This window comes from Saccopteryx leptura, chromosome 3 (assembly GCF_036850995.1).
Source record: "Saccopteryx leptura isolate mSacLep1 chromosome 3, mSacLep1_pri_phased_curated, whole genome shotgun sequence".
In the NCBI taxonomy this organism is placed as follows: domain Eukaryota; kingdom Metazoa; phylum Chordata; class Mammalia; order Chiroptera; family Emballonuridae; genus Saccopteryx; species Saccopteryx leptura.
In genome coordinates this window covers 262,948,591-262,962,986 of record NC_089505.1, presented here as the reverse complement: position 1 = coordinate 262,962,986, position 14,396 = coordinate 262,948,591, and the positions used below count along the sequence as shown (strand labels likewise).

The 14,396-nt window shown below is 40.6% G+C and overlaps 1 protein-coding gene across 5 annotated transcripts in view; it reads left to right on the top strand.

Moving 5' to 3' along the window:
* Positions 1-14,396, top strand: part of EML6 (EMAP like 6) — a 263,423-nt gene that overhangs the window by 130,308 nt on the left and 118,719 nt on the right. For all 5 annotated transcript variants that reach the window (XM_066378261.1, XM_066378260.1, XM_066378258.1 and 2 more), the window contains exons 8-11: positions 708-909; positions 3,882-4,019; positions 6,352-6,608; positions 8,880-9,092. In XM_066378261.1, coding sequence (XP_066234358.1) covers positions 708-909; positions 3,882-4,019; positions 6,352-6,608; positions 8,880-9,092 — 810 coding nt within the window. The remainder of the gene's footprint in view (positions 1-707; positions 910-3,881; positions 4,020-6,351; positions 6,609-8,879; positions 9,093-14,396) is intronic.

Sequence of the window (14,396 nt, the reverse complement as noted above, 5' to 3'; positions counted from 1 at the left end):
ACAGAATGAATCTGGGTTCTGATCAAATACATACTTACTTGTCTAATAGGATAATTAACCATTCTGCAGTATCAGCCCCATAGAATTTTAATACAATATAAACATCCTAAAGATTGAAGTGATTATTAACTTTTTCATAGCAAGTCAGAAGGAAATAAATTTATTCTTACATTTTTTAAATTTAATTTACTGTGTTTACGTAGATTCTAGTGTCACCCCGAATGCATCCCCCCTCCCCCATATTCCCCTCAACATCTCCCTTGCCCCCCTCCCCAACATCTCCCTCCCTCCTCCCTTCAGGTTTATCCCATCCTATCATCCCCTGCCCCTCTGTCCTCCTTTCCTCTGGTCCCTTTGAGAGAAGGAAATAATTTCAAAAAAAGTTAGGTTTTCCTAAAGACTGATTTCTCCTTTAACGTTCATTTTAAGATGTAGTTTAAAAAATATATTTGGCTGTAAAAGCAGATAATTATCCCAAGTCAGACAGGAAAGAAAGACCTCTTTTTGCAAAATAGATTACTCGGGATGGGGAAATGACCAGCACATGTGAGGAAATGGTGAATAACATGGAGGTATTGGATTATCCTCCACTCCCAGGAGTTGTAAAGATGTGCTGCATTAGATGCTATCCCAGTGAACGGGTATTGACTGGGTGTTTTATTTGTGGGTGACGTGAAGACATGCTTTTATTTGACTGATTTTGTCAGGCCTCTCCATCCGGAGCGTGTGCTGGAAAGCAGACCGCCTTCTTGCAGGGACTCAGGACAGCGAGATATTCGAAGTGATTGTGCGAGAGCGAGACAAGCCCATGCTGATCCTGCAAGGCCACTGTGAAGGGGAGCTCTGGGCTCTGGCCCTGCACCCCAAGAAGCCTCTGGCTGTGACCGGCAGCGACGACCGCTCTGTCAGGTGAGGCCCCGCAGTGCCCGCCGTCACTTCACTGACTTCCTTGGGAATAACAGATTAATTTTGGACACGTTTGCTTCTTAAGAGAAGGGCTACTCCACAGAAGGGCAGAACCACACAATTTCCATATGGAATGTGAAGACATTTAGCTCAATGGCAGTTAAATTCTTGACATTTTGTTATCCTTCTTTGGCTCTATCTATCTTTTTAAATTTTTTTAAAATTTATTTTTATTTAGACAATTAAATTTAACAGGGTGGCATTGGTCAACTAGAATACATAGATTTAGAGAAAACATCTCCACATCATTTGGACAGTCAATTATGTTGTATACCCATCACCCAAAGTCAAATCATCCTCCCTCACCTTATATTTGTTTCTTTTCATGTCCCTCCCTCTCCCTCCCTTCTCCCTTCCCCTCCCCCTGGTAACCACTGCACTCTTATCTGCGTTCTTTGGCTCTATCTTAAGTCAGGAAAATGTCCTTAGAAGTGAAAATGTCACTGGGGAGATGGCTTCCCATGCGAGAGCGAGGCCCCCACGTCCGCGCTGACAGGGTATTTCCCCCACACCGTCCTGTGCAGGGTGGGGGGGGGGGCGCACAGCGGTCTCGCCCCCAAGTCACGACACCCATTCATCGCTGTTAGGACCTAAATGCTGATTTGCAAAGTTGTCTTCAGCATACAAATAACTTTCTTTGTAAATTCTCAGATGAAATCTTGAACATTGTCCTCAAGTCAAAGGAATGTGCTGGTTCCCGAGAAAACAGGCAATTTTATTAGGGCCTCGAGGGTTCTTGCTGTGGGTCATGTGGCACTCTTCGAGAGCGTGACATTGCATAAAGTGAGCACAATGAATATTATTCCAATGTCTGTGTGACTGTCAGAGGACTGAACATATGATTAAAAGTGTGAAATGAAGACCACTGCACCAATTTCAGTGTTTTTGTATTTTTTATTAAGCTTTAAATGTGCTTAACAACAAACAGGTCAGAAAGAGACTGAGTGTCAGTGAGAGGAAGAGACTGATGAATTGATTAGTTGATTATTGCCTCCGGATTTTAACAGTCACAATGGAACATTGTAAATTAGATGAAAGGTTTCTGCTTCCCCCTGCCCTTATTCTGTATGTCTGTGAATCTAATCAAGACGTAATCGGTATACTGGGCAGTAAAGTATAATCTAAAAGTAAACCCATTTTTTTAGTCTCTCCCAACCACTAAGTCTCATCGATCTAAAAATCAGTGACGGTAACTCCAGTTGTCTCCTCGTGTGACATGAATGTGTCTTTGGCTTACACTTGCCTTCACTCACTTTCTCCTCTTCCTTTTCCTTCCATTACTACAAGCTCCCACACACAGCCAAAACAATGCCGCCAAGTTATTCAAACACCTGAGAAACTCAATTCATACCCATCCAGATGGAAATGCTTTCAAGAAAGTCTTTGGCTTTTGCATTTTGACAACTGTGCTGAGTCTCAGAATTGCAAACTTCCCCAAGGAGCCCTGATGAACAAAATTTGTCTTACTCTCCTTAACCATTAATTTGGCTAAAATTTTAAATGTAATTTTATACCAAGTATGGACATATAGAAAGGATGTAAGTCATCATTTCCTGAGAAAGATGAGCTGACTGACTTTATAAGGATAGTACCGTTTTCGTAGGGGTGATGAGAAAGTAAAGCTTACATTGCTGAAAATAGTACATGGCTAAAAACAGCATGAGATTATGAATAATGGACGAGGTATTGAAAGAATATCATAAGCTTTAGACTGAACAGTGCAAGCTGCCTAAGGGATCAGTAAACTGCTCACTGTGCAACTTGGCCTTAAAAGGAGCTTGCCCCATCCCTCCTGATGACAGAATGCATTAGAGAAACTCTACCACCTGACTTATTCTTGTCTCTATGGCAGAACTCTCTATGCCAGTCCCCCTAGCAGATACTGTTGTTTATGTTTAAGAGAAGACTGCTCTAAAAGTACTAACAGGTAGATGTCAGATACCACAGTTGAAACTCCCATGTAAACCCTCATTTGTAGCTTCAGAAACTGAGTTCATGTTGACTCAGTTTGAGATGCCTGGAATAGATGTTCCCAGAGCTGCTGAAAACTGGGTGTTTGTTGTACTACTTGACTCTTGGCCCCCACTTCTCCAGCAGTGACTGTGCCTATCGTCCAGGGCCAGTGTGGAGTATCTGCCCTAACCATGAGGGGACTTATCAGCAGGAGTGCGTCCACTTTGGCTGTGGATCCTGGTGGACCACGCCTCTGTAGCGTGTAGAAAGCAGTTCACAGCGTGACTTCTAGCCCCAATAGATCCCAGTTAGCTCTGGGCATACAGGACAGTTCCTCCATTGTTCTCTGAGTCAGACACATGCTGACATTGAAAATGGTATTAAAGGGAGCTTATGAGGAAAGACAGCCTATGACTGTCTACAGCTGACTTGGGAACCGTCTTGGGCAGGGGTATCACTGGCTCTTCTCCATCTTAGTTATGTTTTCTTTCTAGGGAGACCAACAAATGGATGTGTGTTTCAATCTATACGTGCTTTAATAACATAGTTACTATAAGGGTATTCATATTTAAAAAAATAATAATAGTATCTAGTAGTGCTTTTTATTCTATAAGAGTATTTAACAACCGTTGGTATAAGTAAAGAACAATTTTTAATTTCTAAAGAGAAGAGGAAGATTTTGTGTGAAGGTAGTGTTTAAACTTTTCGCTTTCTATGAATTTTCAAAGTCTTTGGAAGTGTTACTCATATTTCTTACTGGTTATTTCTAATGGGGAAATGACCCAGAGATAGACTAAACACCATAAAGGCTCCCAGACATGCGGAGAGGAAGGACACTCATGTGAAGTTATAGCATCCTATCTTGTTATCACACTGTGATGAGTGGGCCTTCCTGCCTTGGGCTGCCTGAGAATGATGAGAAGTTGGTTTTAATTAGTTTGTGACCCTGTTCCTGTGAGTAGGTTGTGGAGCCTGGCGGACCACGCCTTGATCGCCCGCTGTAACATGGAGGAAGCAGTCCGCAGTGTGGCTTTCAGCCCGGATGGATCCCAGTTGGCCCTGGGGATGAAGGACGGTTCTTTCATTGTTCTCCGAGTCAGGCATGTACTGATATTGGAAATGCTTTAAAGATGCTCTTTTGTAAAGCAGATGAACAAACAAAACAGAAACAGACTCAAGGATACAGAGATCAGACTAATGTTGCCAGATGGGAGGATGTTGGGGGAATGGATGGAAAAGGTGAAGGGATTAGAAATTGGTAGTTACAGAAGAGCCATGAGGATGAGTCAGTAATATCTTAATAACTATGTACAGCACCAGGTGGGGACTGGAAATGTCAGGGGAACACTTTGTGAAGTAGATGATTGTCTAACCACTATGCGTACATCTGAAACTAAACAAAATAATATTGAATGTAAACTCATTAAAAAGTAAAACAAAAAAAAATTTAAAAACATTATTTTGTTAGAATTTAGATTCTCTTGGTTATATTTTATGCTAGGACCTTAGGAAAAATGCACTTACTCTTTCAGGTAGGAACACTACAGATTCACAATCACCTGTCTGTATTAACAATCTAAACACTCTGAAAATACAAACTTCAGTAATTTATTTGGCAACACGCCTGCCCCAGGGACTGATGTGAGACTGAATATAGTCTAGTAATCTCTTAGCAGGAATAATCATGTATCATGTGATTTGCTAAACAAAATTATGTTTAATACAGGGTGCTGCCCCAGCTCCTACTGGTGATATTACATAATATATTATATTATATGTGAACCTTTTAAAAATCTAACAAATAGTGAATTCCCAAGCTCACCGGGTCCCACAGGTTTTAGATAAGGGATTATGTGCTTGTAGTAAGCCAGGAAAAGAGGAAGAAAGAATAAAGCAGCCTCCAACAGCCCCAGATTTTTAGAGGTAAGCTTGAGTGAAAGATTTCTCCTACCCACAGTTGACAGTAAAACAGATTATTTCATACTCACTAACATCCTACATAATTTTTACAGAATGAAAACTATGATATACCCTTGTAATTCCCCGGCATGCACTGGTTGTTCTTCTGGCTCACCCGTTTAGTGATTACAGAAAGGATACGCAGCCGGAAATTAGACACGGCATGTTTTGCACAGAGCAAATTCTATATGGCTTTGAAAGTGCTCTTAGCACGGTTTATTACACTAAATTCTCATTACTAGTCACACATAACTTACTACAAAATTGGTGGGCAACATTTTCTTTCTCTGCTTAATGATGTGTGTAAAGATGGCCAACTACCAAATTTTTGTTTCTTTTTAACGATTTTCCAAGCAAAAAAAAAAAATTTTTCCCAAACCTATTTTATAACATTGTAGTAAACTGTAGTGCTATTAATAAGGGATTGCAGGTGTGAGGAATTATGTGGAGCAAATATTTGGCATTTTTTAATGTGTTCAATTTGTTTTGGAGTTGATGAAGGCATCATTGCAGGTTCAGGGAACTCGCCAATCATAATCCTGTCTCATAGTTGTAGAAAAACCCTCGGTAAGCTTGCAAATGAGGACAAATTCTTACCAGAATTTGATCAGAAAGAATATAGGATATTCTGGTGATTCAATGTAAGCCTTATTGACCTTTCATAGTGAAAGTTAAATAATTCTATAACAATGTAGCATTTAAAAAAGTAATTTTCCTCTTTTGCTTTTTGGATTTGCTCTTCTTGGAGCGGTAAACATTAAGCAGTATTTTTGTCCTTGAGATATAAAAATGCTGTTTTATTTTTATGCTAAATTTGGTATATTTACTATTTTCTGTGACATATTTAAAAACAATTTTACAAACCCCATGCACCCTGATCAGCATCCACCTGGCAGCCGTGTTTGTGGCCAATGCTCAAATCAACCGAGCTATTTTTAGTACCTGAGGCTGATGCTCTGGGACCAAACAAGCTATCCTCAGTGCCCAGGGCCAATGCCAGAACCAGTCAAGCAACTGGCTGTGGGAGGGGAAGAGGGAGAAAAGGGGGTAGGGAGAAGGAGAGAAGCAGATGATTGCTTCTCTTGTGTGCCCTGAACAGAAATCAAACCCAGATGTCCATACACCGGACCGATACTCTATCCACTAAGCCAGCTGGCCAGGACCAAACCCCAATTTTTTAACAAAGTTTCAGAGGAAAATAATATATAATTAAACACAAAAACAATTTGTATTTTATTCCATTTTTTGGTTTTTACTTTGAAGCCCAAAATATTATTTTAAATATTATTTTTCCTAAATTGGTCATAAACTTTAAATAATCTTTTATATCTTTCCTCAAAATTAATTCTCTAATTCCTATAGGTATTTTCTCCCTTTCAAAACAATTTTTCTTTGACATATATACTTTAAAACATGACTTGGGGTTTCTATTTCCAGATTAGCTACTTATCATTTTGCTTTTTATTCTTACAGAGATATGACAGAAGTGGTTCATATCAAAGACCGGAAGGAAGTCATTCATGAAATGAAATTTTCTCCAGATGGTTCTTATCTCTCAGTGGGATCCAATGATGGCCCTGTAGACATCTATGCGGTTGCTCAGAGGTATAAGAAAATTGGAGAATGCAACAAGTCTCTTAGTTTCATTACGCACATTGACTGGTCTTTGGATAGTAAATACTTGCAAACTAATGATGGTGCAGGAGAGAGACTGTTCTACAAAATGCCGTGTAAGTCATGCATGTTTGTGAAAAGCAAAACTTTGAACCACGTGAAGAAAACATTAGAATGTTGTTACGATCTCAGGGCAAGGAATGTTTTCTAAAACAAGACCGTCAAATCACAGGCTCTCAAAGAAGAGATTAATAAATTGGAATGCAATAAAATAAAAAATTACTGTACCATAAGAAACCTCATTTGAAACAGTGAAAAGACAAGGCAACAACGAGGCATAAATACTCGTACCTTGTTATAATGAACAACGGATATACCCAAAGGTTGCTTAGAGATAAGAAAAAGAACATTTCTAGAAAAAATACTAAGAATATTAAATATTTGAGGATCACATTTTTTATTTGCTGTGATTGCTTTAGTCTTAAATCTGTGTTTTTTATAAGTAGAAGCCCGTATTTGATTATTTTGTGAAGCATGCTAATTGAATTTTAAAAATATAAATTTTATTTGTAATCCCCCACTGTAACTTTTATAAGAGATTCATCTAAATTATCTAACACTCACTTAGTAACATTTAGTTTGTGATACTAAAATGTCATAAATAAAAGACAAATTTCTGTATTATCTTTATCATTTATTAATGTAAGAGGGAAAATTTAATATTTGATATGACTTGACCTCAATTTATCTTAAAATTTTTTAAATTAATTGAAAAATTAACCTTAACACAAAATAATGTTTAACATGTGATATAACTTTTAACTTTTTAAGTCTCTGTCCTATCAGATTTGTTAATGCACCATTACTGCACATTACTGTGCATCTACTTTCTCTGCTTGATTATTATTTCATATATATTTCCCGAATGTGAAAAATTATGGAACAGATGTTTGCCATTTACAATACCAAAATAACATCCTGCTCAGTGATGATATAATTTGCTTCTCATTCCCCCGTTTTGAACATTTGGGCTTATTTCTCCTTTCTTTGCTGGTACAGACAGTGCAGTTGGGATCTGCTCTCCGAGTTACTTCCTTGAACTATTATCCTCCAAAGCAGGAACACGGCATCAAGACAATGATCCAACAATAAACTCTCTGATTCTATGTGCTTTATACTGAATTTTATGTAATGCTGTGTGTGGTAGAGTCCAGACATCTGGGTTCCAATTTGATAATGCACCAGTAATAAACAATAACATCATTCTCACAGATTCTTTATTTGAAAACATTTGGGTTTTTTTGAGGGGGAAAGTATGAGGTAATACACTTAATTGTCTTGATTTTGAATTTCAAAACTGTATGTGGTTAAACATTTCTTTTCCCATATGATCCTCCTTTGTGTGTTCCCTGGGGACCTTTGTCACCAGCTGCTGATAGAAACCGAGTAAGGTGCTGTCCATTAAAGAACATCTCTAACAATTGTCAGTACTATTTTCCCCAACCAGTTATATTTATTTTATCAAAATTTCATGAATTTTTGTAGTCCAGCTCTTTTAAATTTAGATAATAAATTCCATTAACTTTTTTCACTTACTTATTGAGCCTGAATTTTAAAAAAAATTACTCCCCCAGTTTCTTCAACTATGAAAGTTTAAGTTAAGAATAAACTTTATAGCCTGACCAGGTGGTGGCGCAGTGGATAGCGCATCGGACTGGGATGATGAGGACCCAGGTTCAAGACCCCGAGGTCGTCAGCTTGAGCGTGGGCTCATCTGGTTTGAGCAAAAGCTCACCAGCTTGGACCTAAGGTTGCTGGCTCAAGCAAGGGGTCGCTCAGTCTACTGTAGCCCCACGGTCAAGGTACTTTTGAGAAAGCAATCGATGAACAACTAAAGTGTCGCAACAAAAAACTGATGATTGATGCTTCTCATCTCTCTTCGTTCCTGTCTGTCCCTATCTATCCCTCTCTCTGACTCTCTCTGTCTCTAAAAAAAAAAAGAATAAACTTTATAAATTTGGCAAAATGTTGGTGACTATGATAATATATAATTTAATAAAGGTCCTTTCATTAATAATAGGAAGTGTAATATCATATGTATCTAATTAAGGTCAAGTAAATATTAGTAGTTTCAGTTATTCCATTTCGTACAATAATAATTTTTTTTCTCCTATCCAAATTTTGAGCATGTGCTTCCTTTAAACCTTGCAGGAAAAAAAGATCACCAGTTAGGTAAAGAGATGAGAATCTATAGTTTCCTTGTTTTACAGAAGTTTTTTAAAAAAAGGTTTTAGACCTTTATAAGAAAAGAAAAATAAAGATAGCAAATTAGAATATGCCTTTTATTTAAAGGTAACACTATGTTAATGTTTATTGATTATTTCCAGCTGGGAAGCCTTTAACAAGTAAAGAAGAAATCAAAGGGATTCCTTGGGCCTCCTGGACATGTGTGAAAGGCCCTGAAGTGAGTGGCATTTGGCCAAAATACACTGATGTCACTGACATCAACTCTGTGGATGCGAATTACAACAGCTCAGTGCTGGTGTCAGGGGATGACTTTGGGCTGGTTAAATTGTTTAAATTTCCTTGTCTCAAGAAAGGTAAGGCCAAAAGAGATGTTTCATTTAGACTTACCCTAGCATGCGTACACGGTATAACTAAGGCTTATTTTTTTGGTGTCTATTCCTGCAGACTATTAATTTCATTTTTGTGTTCATATTACTCTTAAGTAGACACTTGAAAGTAAAAACTTTTTAATAGAATGTGTCATTGATGTATACCTTTGACATTCTAAAATACGGTATTTTGCAAATTTAAGTTCGAATTTGTTAACAGTTTTTACCATTTTGTGATTCATATGTCTCATGTTTCACACTTAGATCAAGTCCTATTTTATTTATAATTATGTAAATAAATACTCATAATTTCAGTATATATTACGTTAAAATATTGTAATTAAATTTTTTATGCTTCATAGCTAATTGGGATTACACATGGAAAAGCAAAGCAGATCCTTTTAGACATATTTAAAATAAAATCTGAAAGTGATTGTTCTTTCAGATAATACAGTTTATAGCACTAAGTTGGCACTAATTTTACAAACCAGATTTAGATAAGTGGTGACATTTTTGAAAGAGAAATTTGATTCATAACTACTGTCTCTGCTTTCACATGTTGTTTTGTTTATTTTATTGTTGTTAAATTCTTGTCCCTTCAGTTTTTGTGGCACTTTGAGGCTTTGTCCACTGTGGCTGAATTCCCTGTTAGGACCTCACCGTCTTTTGCTTCTGCACTTGAGGCAGAGGCCTTCACTGCCCCCTGGAAATCTGGTCTTAGGAAAGTAATCAGGAGGGACATACTGCTGCCTGAAAACTCTTTCACTTGAGCGATTTTGAGATTAAGCCAGGAAAAGGGGATTGAGAATGTAATCAGAAAGTCATTTTGAGCTAACTGGCAGTTTGGAAGCAGTGACAGTTACAGCACAAAATTGAACATAAAATATGTAGCAACACCACCATCACTTCCTGTCGAGGAAATGGCCATCACTTTTAAAATACTTACACAAAATTGCCTCAGCGTGCCAAAGTCAAGCTCTTCTCTCTCTCCCTGATGGGTCTTTTGAGTAATAGGGCATAGCTCGTTAGCTTGAGTGATGCACTTGCAGAAAGTAAGTTAGGGAACCAGAAGGTATCTGGGGATTCAGAAGAAACATCAGTGGGATCAGAAGCAATACTATTTATTGATCACAACTATCAGGCCTTGGGAGTGAAGTTAACTCAATGAGAGTTGGCATCTCCTTTGTGTCATCAAGCTTTGTAGGGTGAACTTGGGTGTGGAAAATGGCGATGAAAAGGTAGATCTTGTGTTAGGGTATTAGAAAGGGACAGTCGGGGTGAGGTGGGGGAGGAGGATGCTGTCTGTCAAAATGAGATGCTTTATATATAAAACAACCCTGAGGATGGTGGCACACGGGATATCTGAGATGTGGACAGCCAGGGACAATATGGCGAGAGCAATAAAATCCATCTCAGTAATTGGCCAAGGTTTTCCATGTCCTCATAGCAAACTGACTTATTCTACTTTTCATGACTCATGATTTATAAACCTTGCAATTTGCCTCAGGGACGTTCAGGCTTTGGTAGCTTTTTATGCCAAAACTACTGTCAGACAAGCTTATATAAAACTTGTTGATGGGAGTAATAATAGTTGGTGAAACTTGTCTCCCTATCACCCAGGTTACCAGTGAAAACGTGCCCCTCACTTCTGAATCTGTGAACAGACAGATACGAGCAGAGGCTGATGACTGAGAAATTGTGTGGACTGAGCAAACAGTTGTGCAGTTGAGGGACAGGCAGGCAGTATGGCGAGAGCATGGTGGGTGAGTGGGAGTTGTGTCGTGTGAGGCTGGAAAGGGCGGTGGGGACCATGTCATGAAGGGCCTTGTAGCCTTGCTTAGAAATTTGGGTCTTAGTCTAGACTCTAGGTGTGTTGGAAAACTGTTCAAGTTTCAAAATGAAGGCGTGACATGACCAATTTAAGTTTTTAGAAGACACTTTGATATTGAATGGGCTGGATGAGGGTAGGGGAGGCCTCAAGTGGAGAAATTATTGTAAGAGTCCAGGTGAGAGATGATGGAGCTTGGACAAAGGTCTTAGAAACAGACTCAGAGAGAAGTGGTTGAGACTAGGAGACAGTTTCAAGGTAGAGCTGAAGGTCTTGCTGATGGATTGGATGTGGGAATGGAGGGAAGGAGAGGAATCGAACGTGACTCCTAAGTTTGGGGCTGAAACAATGGGGTGGATGGTGGCACCACTTACAGAGCTGGGAAAATGAGAAAGGGAAAAGTGTGTCTCTGTATGTCTCATGGGGATATAAGGAAGGAGAACGTGCCAGTCTGTTTTGTCCATGACAAATGTGAGGCAAGTATTAGACACCTAAGTAGAAATGGCCCATAGGCCGTAAGCACTCCAGGGGACTTCAGGGCTGGAGGTGAACATTTGACAGTTGTGAGCATATTTACTGTATTCAAACCTGTGGGCCAAAGGTCAGCAGAGGAGAGGAGGGCTGAAGCCTGAGCCTTCCTGGTGGTTCAGAGCAAAAAGACAGGCCTTGCAAAGTCACTGTGTGTCCCAGGAAAAGCCTTGGAAGAGATGAATGTGGCTTTCATTTGTTTAATAGTTTTTAAGTGTTGTTTTAGAAGCTGGAGATAACATAAAATAAAGCCAGCACAATAAAATAGAAAAGTTTTTGTTCTCCTAAGAAAATATAGTTAATAAATACTTGAACATACCTCATGGTGAGAAGTGCTATGAAGAAAAATAAAGCAAGCGGTGGGGGCCGAGTGCTCAGGTGGGGCCGCAGTGTTGCTGCTTTAAGTAGGGTGGTCAGACAAGGCTCACTGACTAGAAACCTGAAGGAGTGAGGGAACCAGGCATTCAGGAATCGGAGAGAGCACCCTCGCCAGGGAACATCGGGTGCCAAGGCTTAGAGACTGAGGAGTGCCTGGCATGCCTACGGAATGGCGAAGAGGCCAGTGTGCCTGGAGAGGGGCGAGAGGGAGAGATGAGGGCGGGGCCAGTGTGCCTGGAGAGGGGCGAGAGGGAGAGATGAGGGCGGGGCCAGTGTGCCTGGAGAGGGGCGAGAGGGAGAGATGAGGGCGGGGCCAGTGTGCCTGGAGAGGGCGAGAGGGAGAGATGAGGGCGGGGCCAGTGTGCCTGGAGAGGGGCGGGAGGGAGAGATGAGGGCGGGGCCAGTGTGCCTGGAGAGGGGCGAGAGGGAGAGATGAGGGCGGGGCCAGTGTGCCTGGAGAGGGGCGAGAGGGAGAGATGAGGGCGGGGGGGGGGGGCGGGGAAGGGGGGGGGGAGAAAGAGAGAGAAAAACAGAAAGAACATGAACAGAAGATCAGAGAGAGACCTGAATATTAATGACACCAACACCTTCGCAGGTTTTTAGTTCTAAGCTACCAAATGTATATTCTCTGTTTGCTGCATAACCAATTCCTTCCCCGCCAATTTTAGCCGCTTAAGTCAACAGACATTTATTAACTCTCAGTCTGGGGGTCGGGGATTCAGGAGCCGCTTAGCTGGATGGTTCTAGCTCAAGGCCTCTCATGAGGTTGCAGTTGTGTGCAGGCTAGACTGAGGCCAGGGTCCATCTCCACGATGGCCCACTCGCGCGGCCGGTGGCTGGAGGCCTCAGTCCCGTGCCGTGCGAGCCTCTCCATGGGCCGCTTGAGTGTTCTTCCCACATGGTGTCTAGAGATCCAAGACCGAGAGCGAGGAGGAGCTGCAGTGCCTCCGCTCACCTCCCCTGGATGTCACACATCTTCACTTTTGCCATGTTCTGTTATTTGTATTGAAGAATTTGTGGATTTTTTTTTGTTTTTTGAGACAGTTGACAAATAACATTGTGTAAGTTGAAGGTACACAGTGATCTCATATACAAATATAATGTGAAATGATTACTGCTTTGAGAGTAGTTAACCCATCTCTCACCTTACTTAGTTACCTCTCTGTGTGTATGCCAAGAACATTTAAGATCTACTCTCTTATCAACTTCCAGGTATACAATACAGTGTTAACTATAGTCATCATGCTCTACATTAGATTCCCCAAATTCATGCATCTTATAATTAAAAGTGTACCTTTAACCGACACCCCCGATTTCTCCTATCCTCCAAGCCCCTGGTAACCACAAACCTATAGTTTGTGGTCTGTTTCTATGAGTTTGACATCTTTGTTTTTGTTTTTTTTTTGAATTGTGGACATATTTTTACATCACTGCAAAGAGGTAGGTTAAATGATCTCTGAGGAGGTTTAAAGGTCAGGGCAGCCTGACTAGGTGGTGGCGCAGTGGATAGGACATTGGACTGTGATGCAGGACCCCGGTTTGAAACACCGAGGTCACTGGCTTGAGAGCGGGCTTATCTGGTTTGAGCACAGCTCACCAGCTTGAGCCCAAGGTCACTGGCTTGAGCAAGGGGTCACACGGTCTGCTGTAGCCCCTGGTCAAGGCACATATGAGAAAGCATTCAATGAACAATTAAGGGGCCGCAAAAAAGAATTGATGTTTCTCATCTCTCCCTTTCTGTCTGTCTGTCCCTATATGTTCCTGTCTCTGTCTCTGTCTCTGTCTCTGTCTCTCTCTCTCTCTCTCTCTCACACACACACACACACACACACACACACACACACACACACACACACACGGCAGCAGAAGATAGTCCAACAAGACATATAGAGATAAGGAAAGAATACTCTTTGCTTCCCTGTTATTTACTTCCCATTAGCCAGCGTTTCCAACTGACCTTAGTTGGAATCTGACTTTACTAAATTGCCAAAACTGATTTAGGCAACTGTTTGGAATAGGCAAGGTTGCTTTTTAGACCCAAGGCCTCCTTTCCCCTCGATGGCAGCATCCCCTAGACATTTTTTGAAGGCCCTACTATATAATAGGACCTCACCTGGTTAGAACATGCTCTCAGGAAAGGGACATGTCACAGTCATTTTCACCTTTATTTAAATCTAAATAATTACCTCTCTAGTGGGTATTTAATATTAAAATGTGATAGTTGAACAGATGGCCTTTTCCCCACAAAGAGATTCCATTTAGTGGAACTGTAAAAGGTAGAAGTATTCCCGAAGGCGCAATGGGGTGCTTGCTGGCCACGGAAATCTCCCACCGTTCTTGGAGTATTAGCTCTCCACGTGGTGAGGTGGACCCTGCTTGTTTCCATGAGTGTCAGTATGCTGTTTGTACTGACAATGCACTTGACTACAGTAGTTCAAATAGGTATGACTTCAAATGGTTTTTCTTCCTTCTTTTAATATTTCTTTATTGATTTTAGCAAGAGAGGAAGGGAGGGAGAGAGAGACAGGAACATCAATCTGTTCTGGTATGTGCCC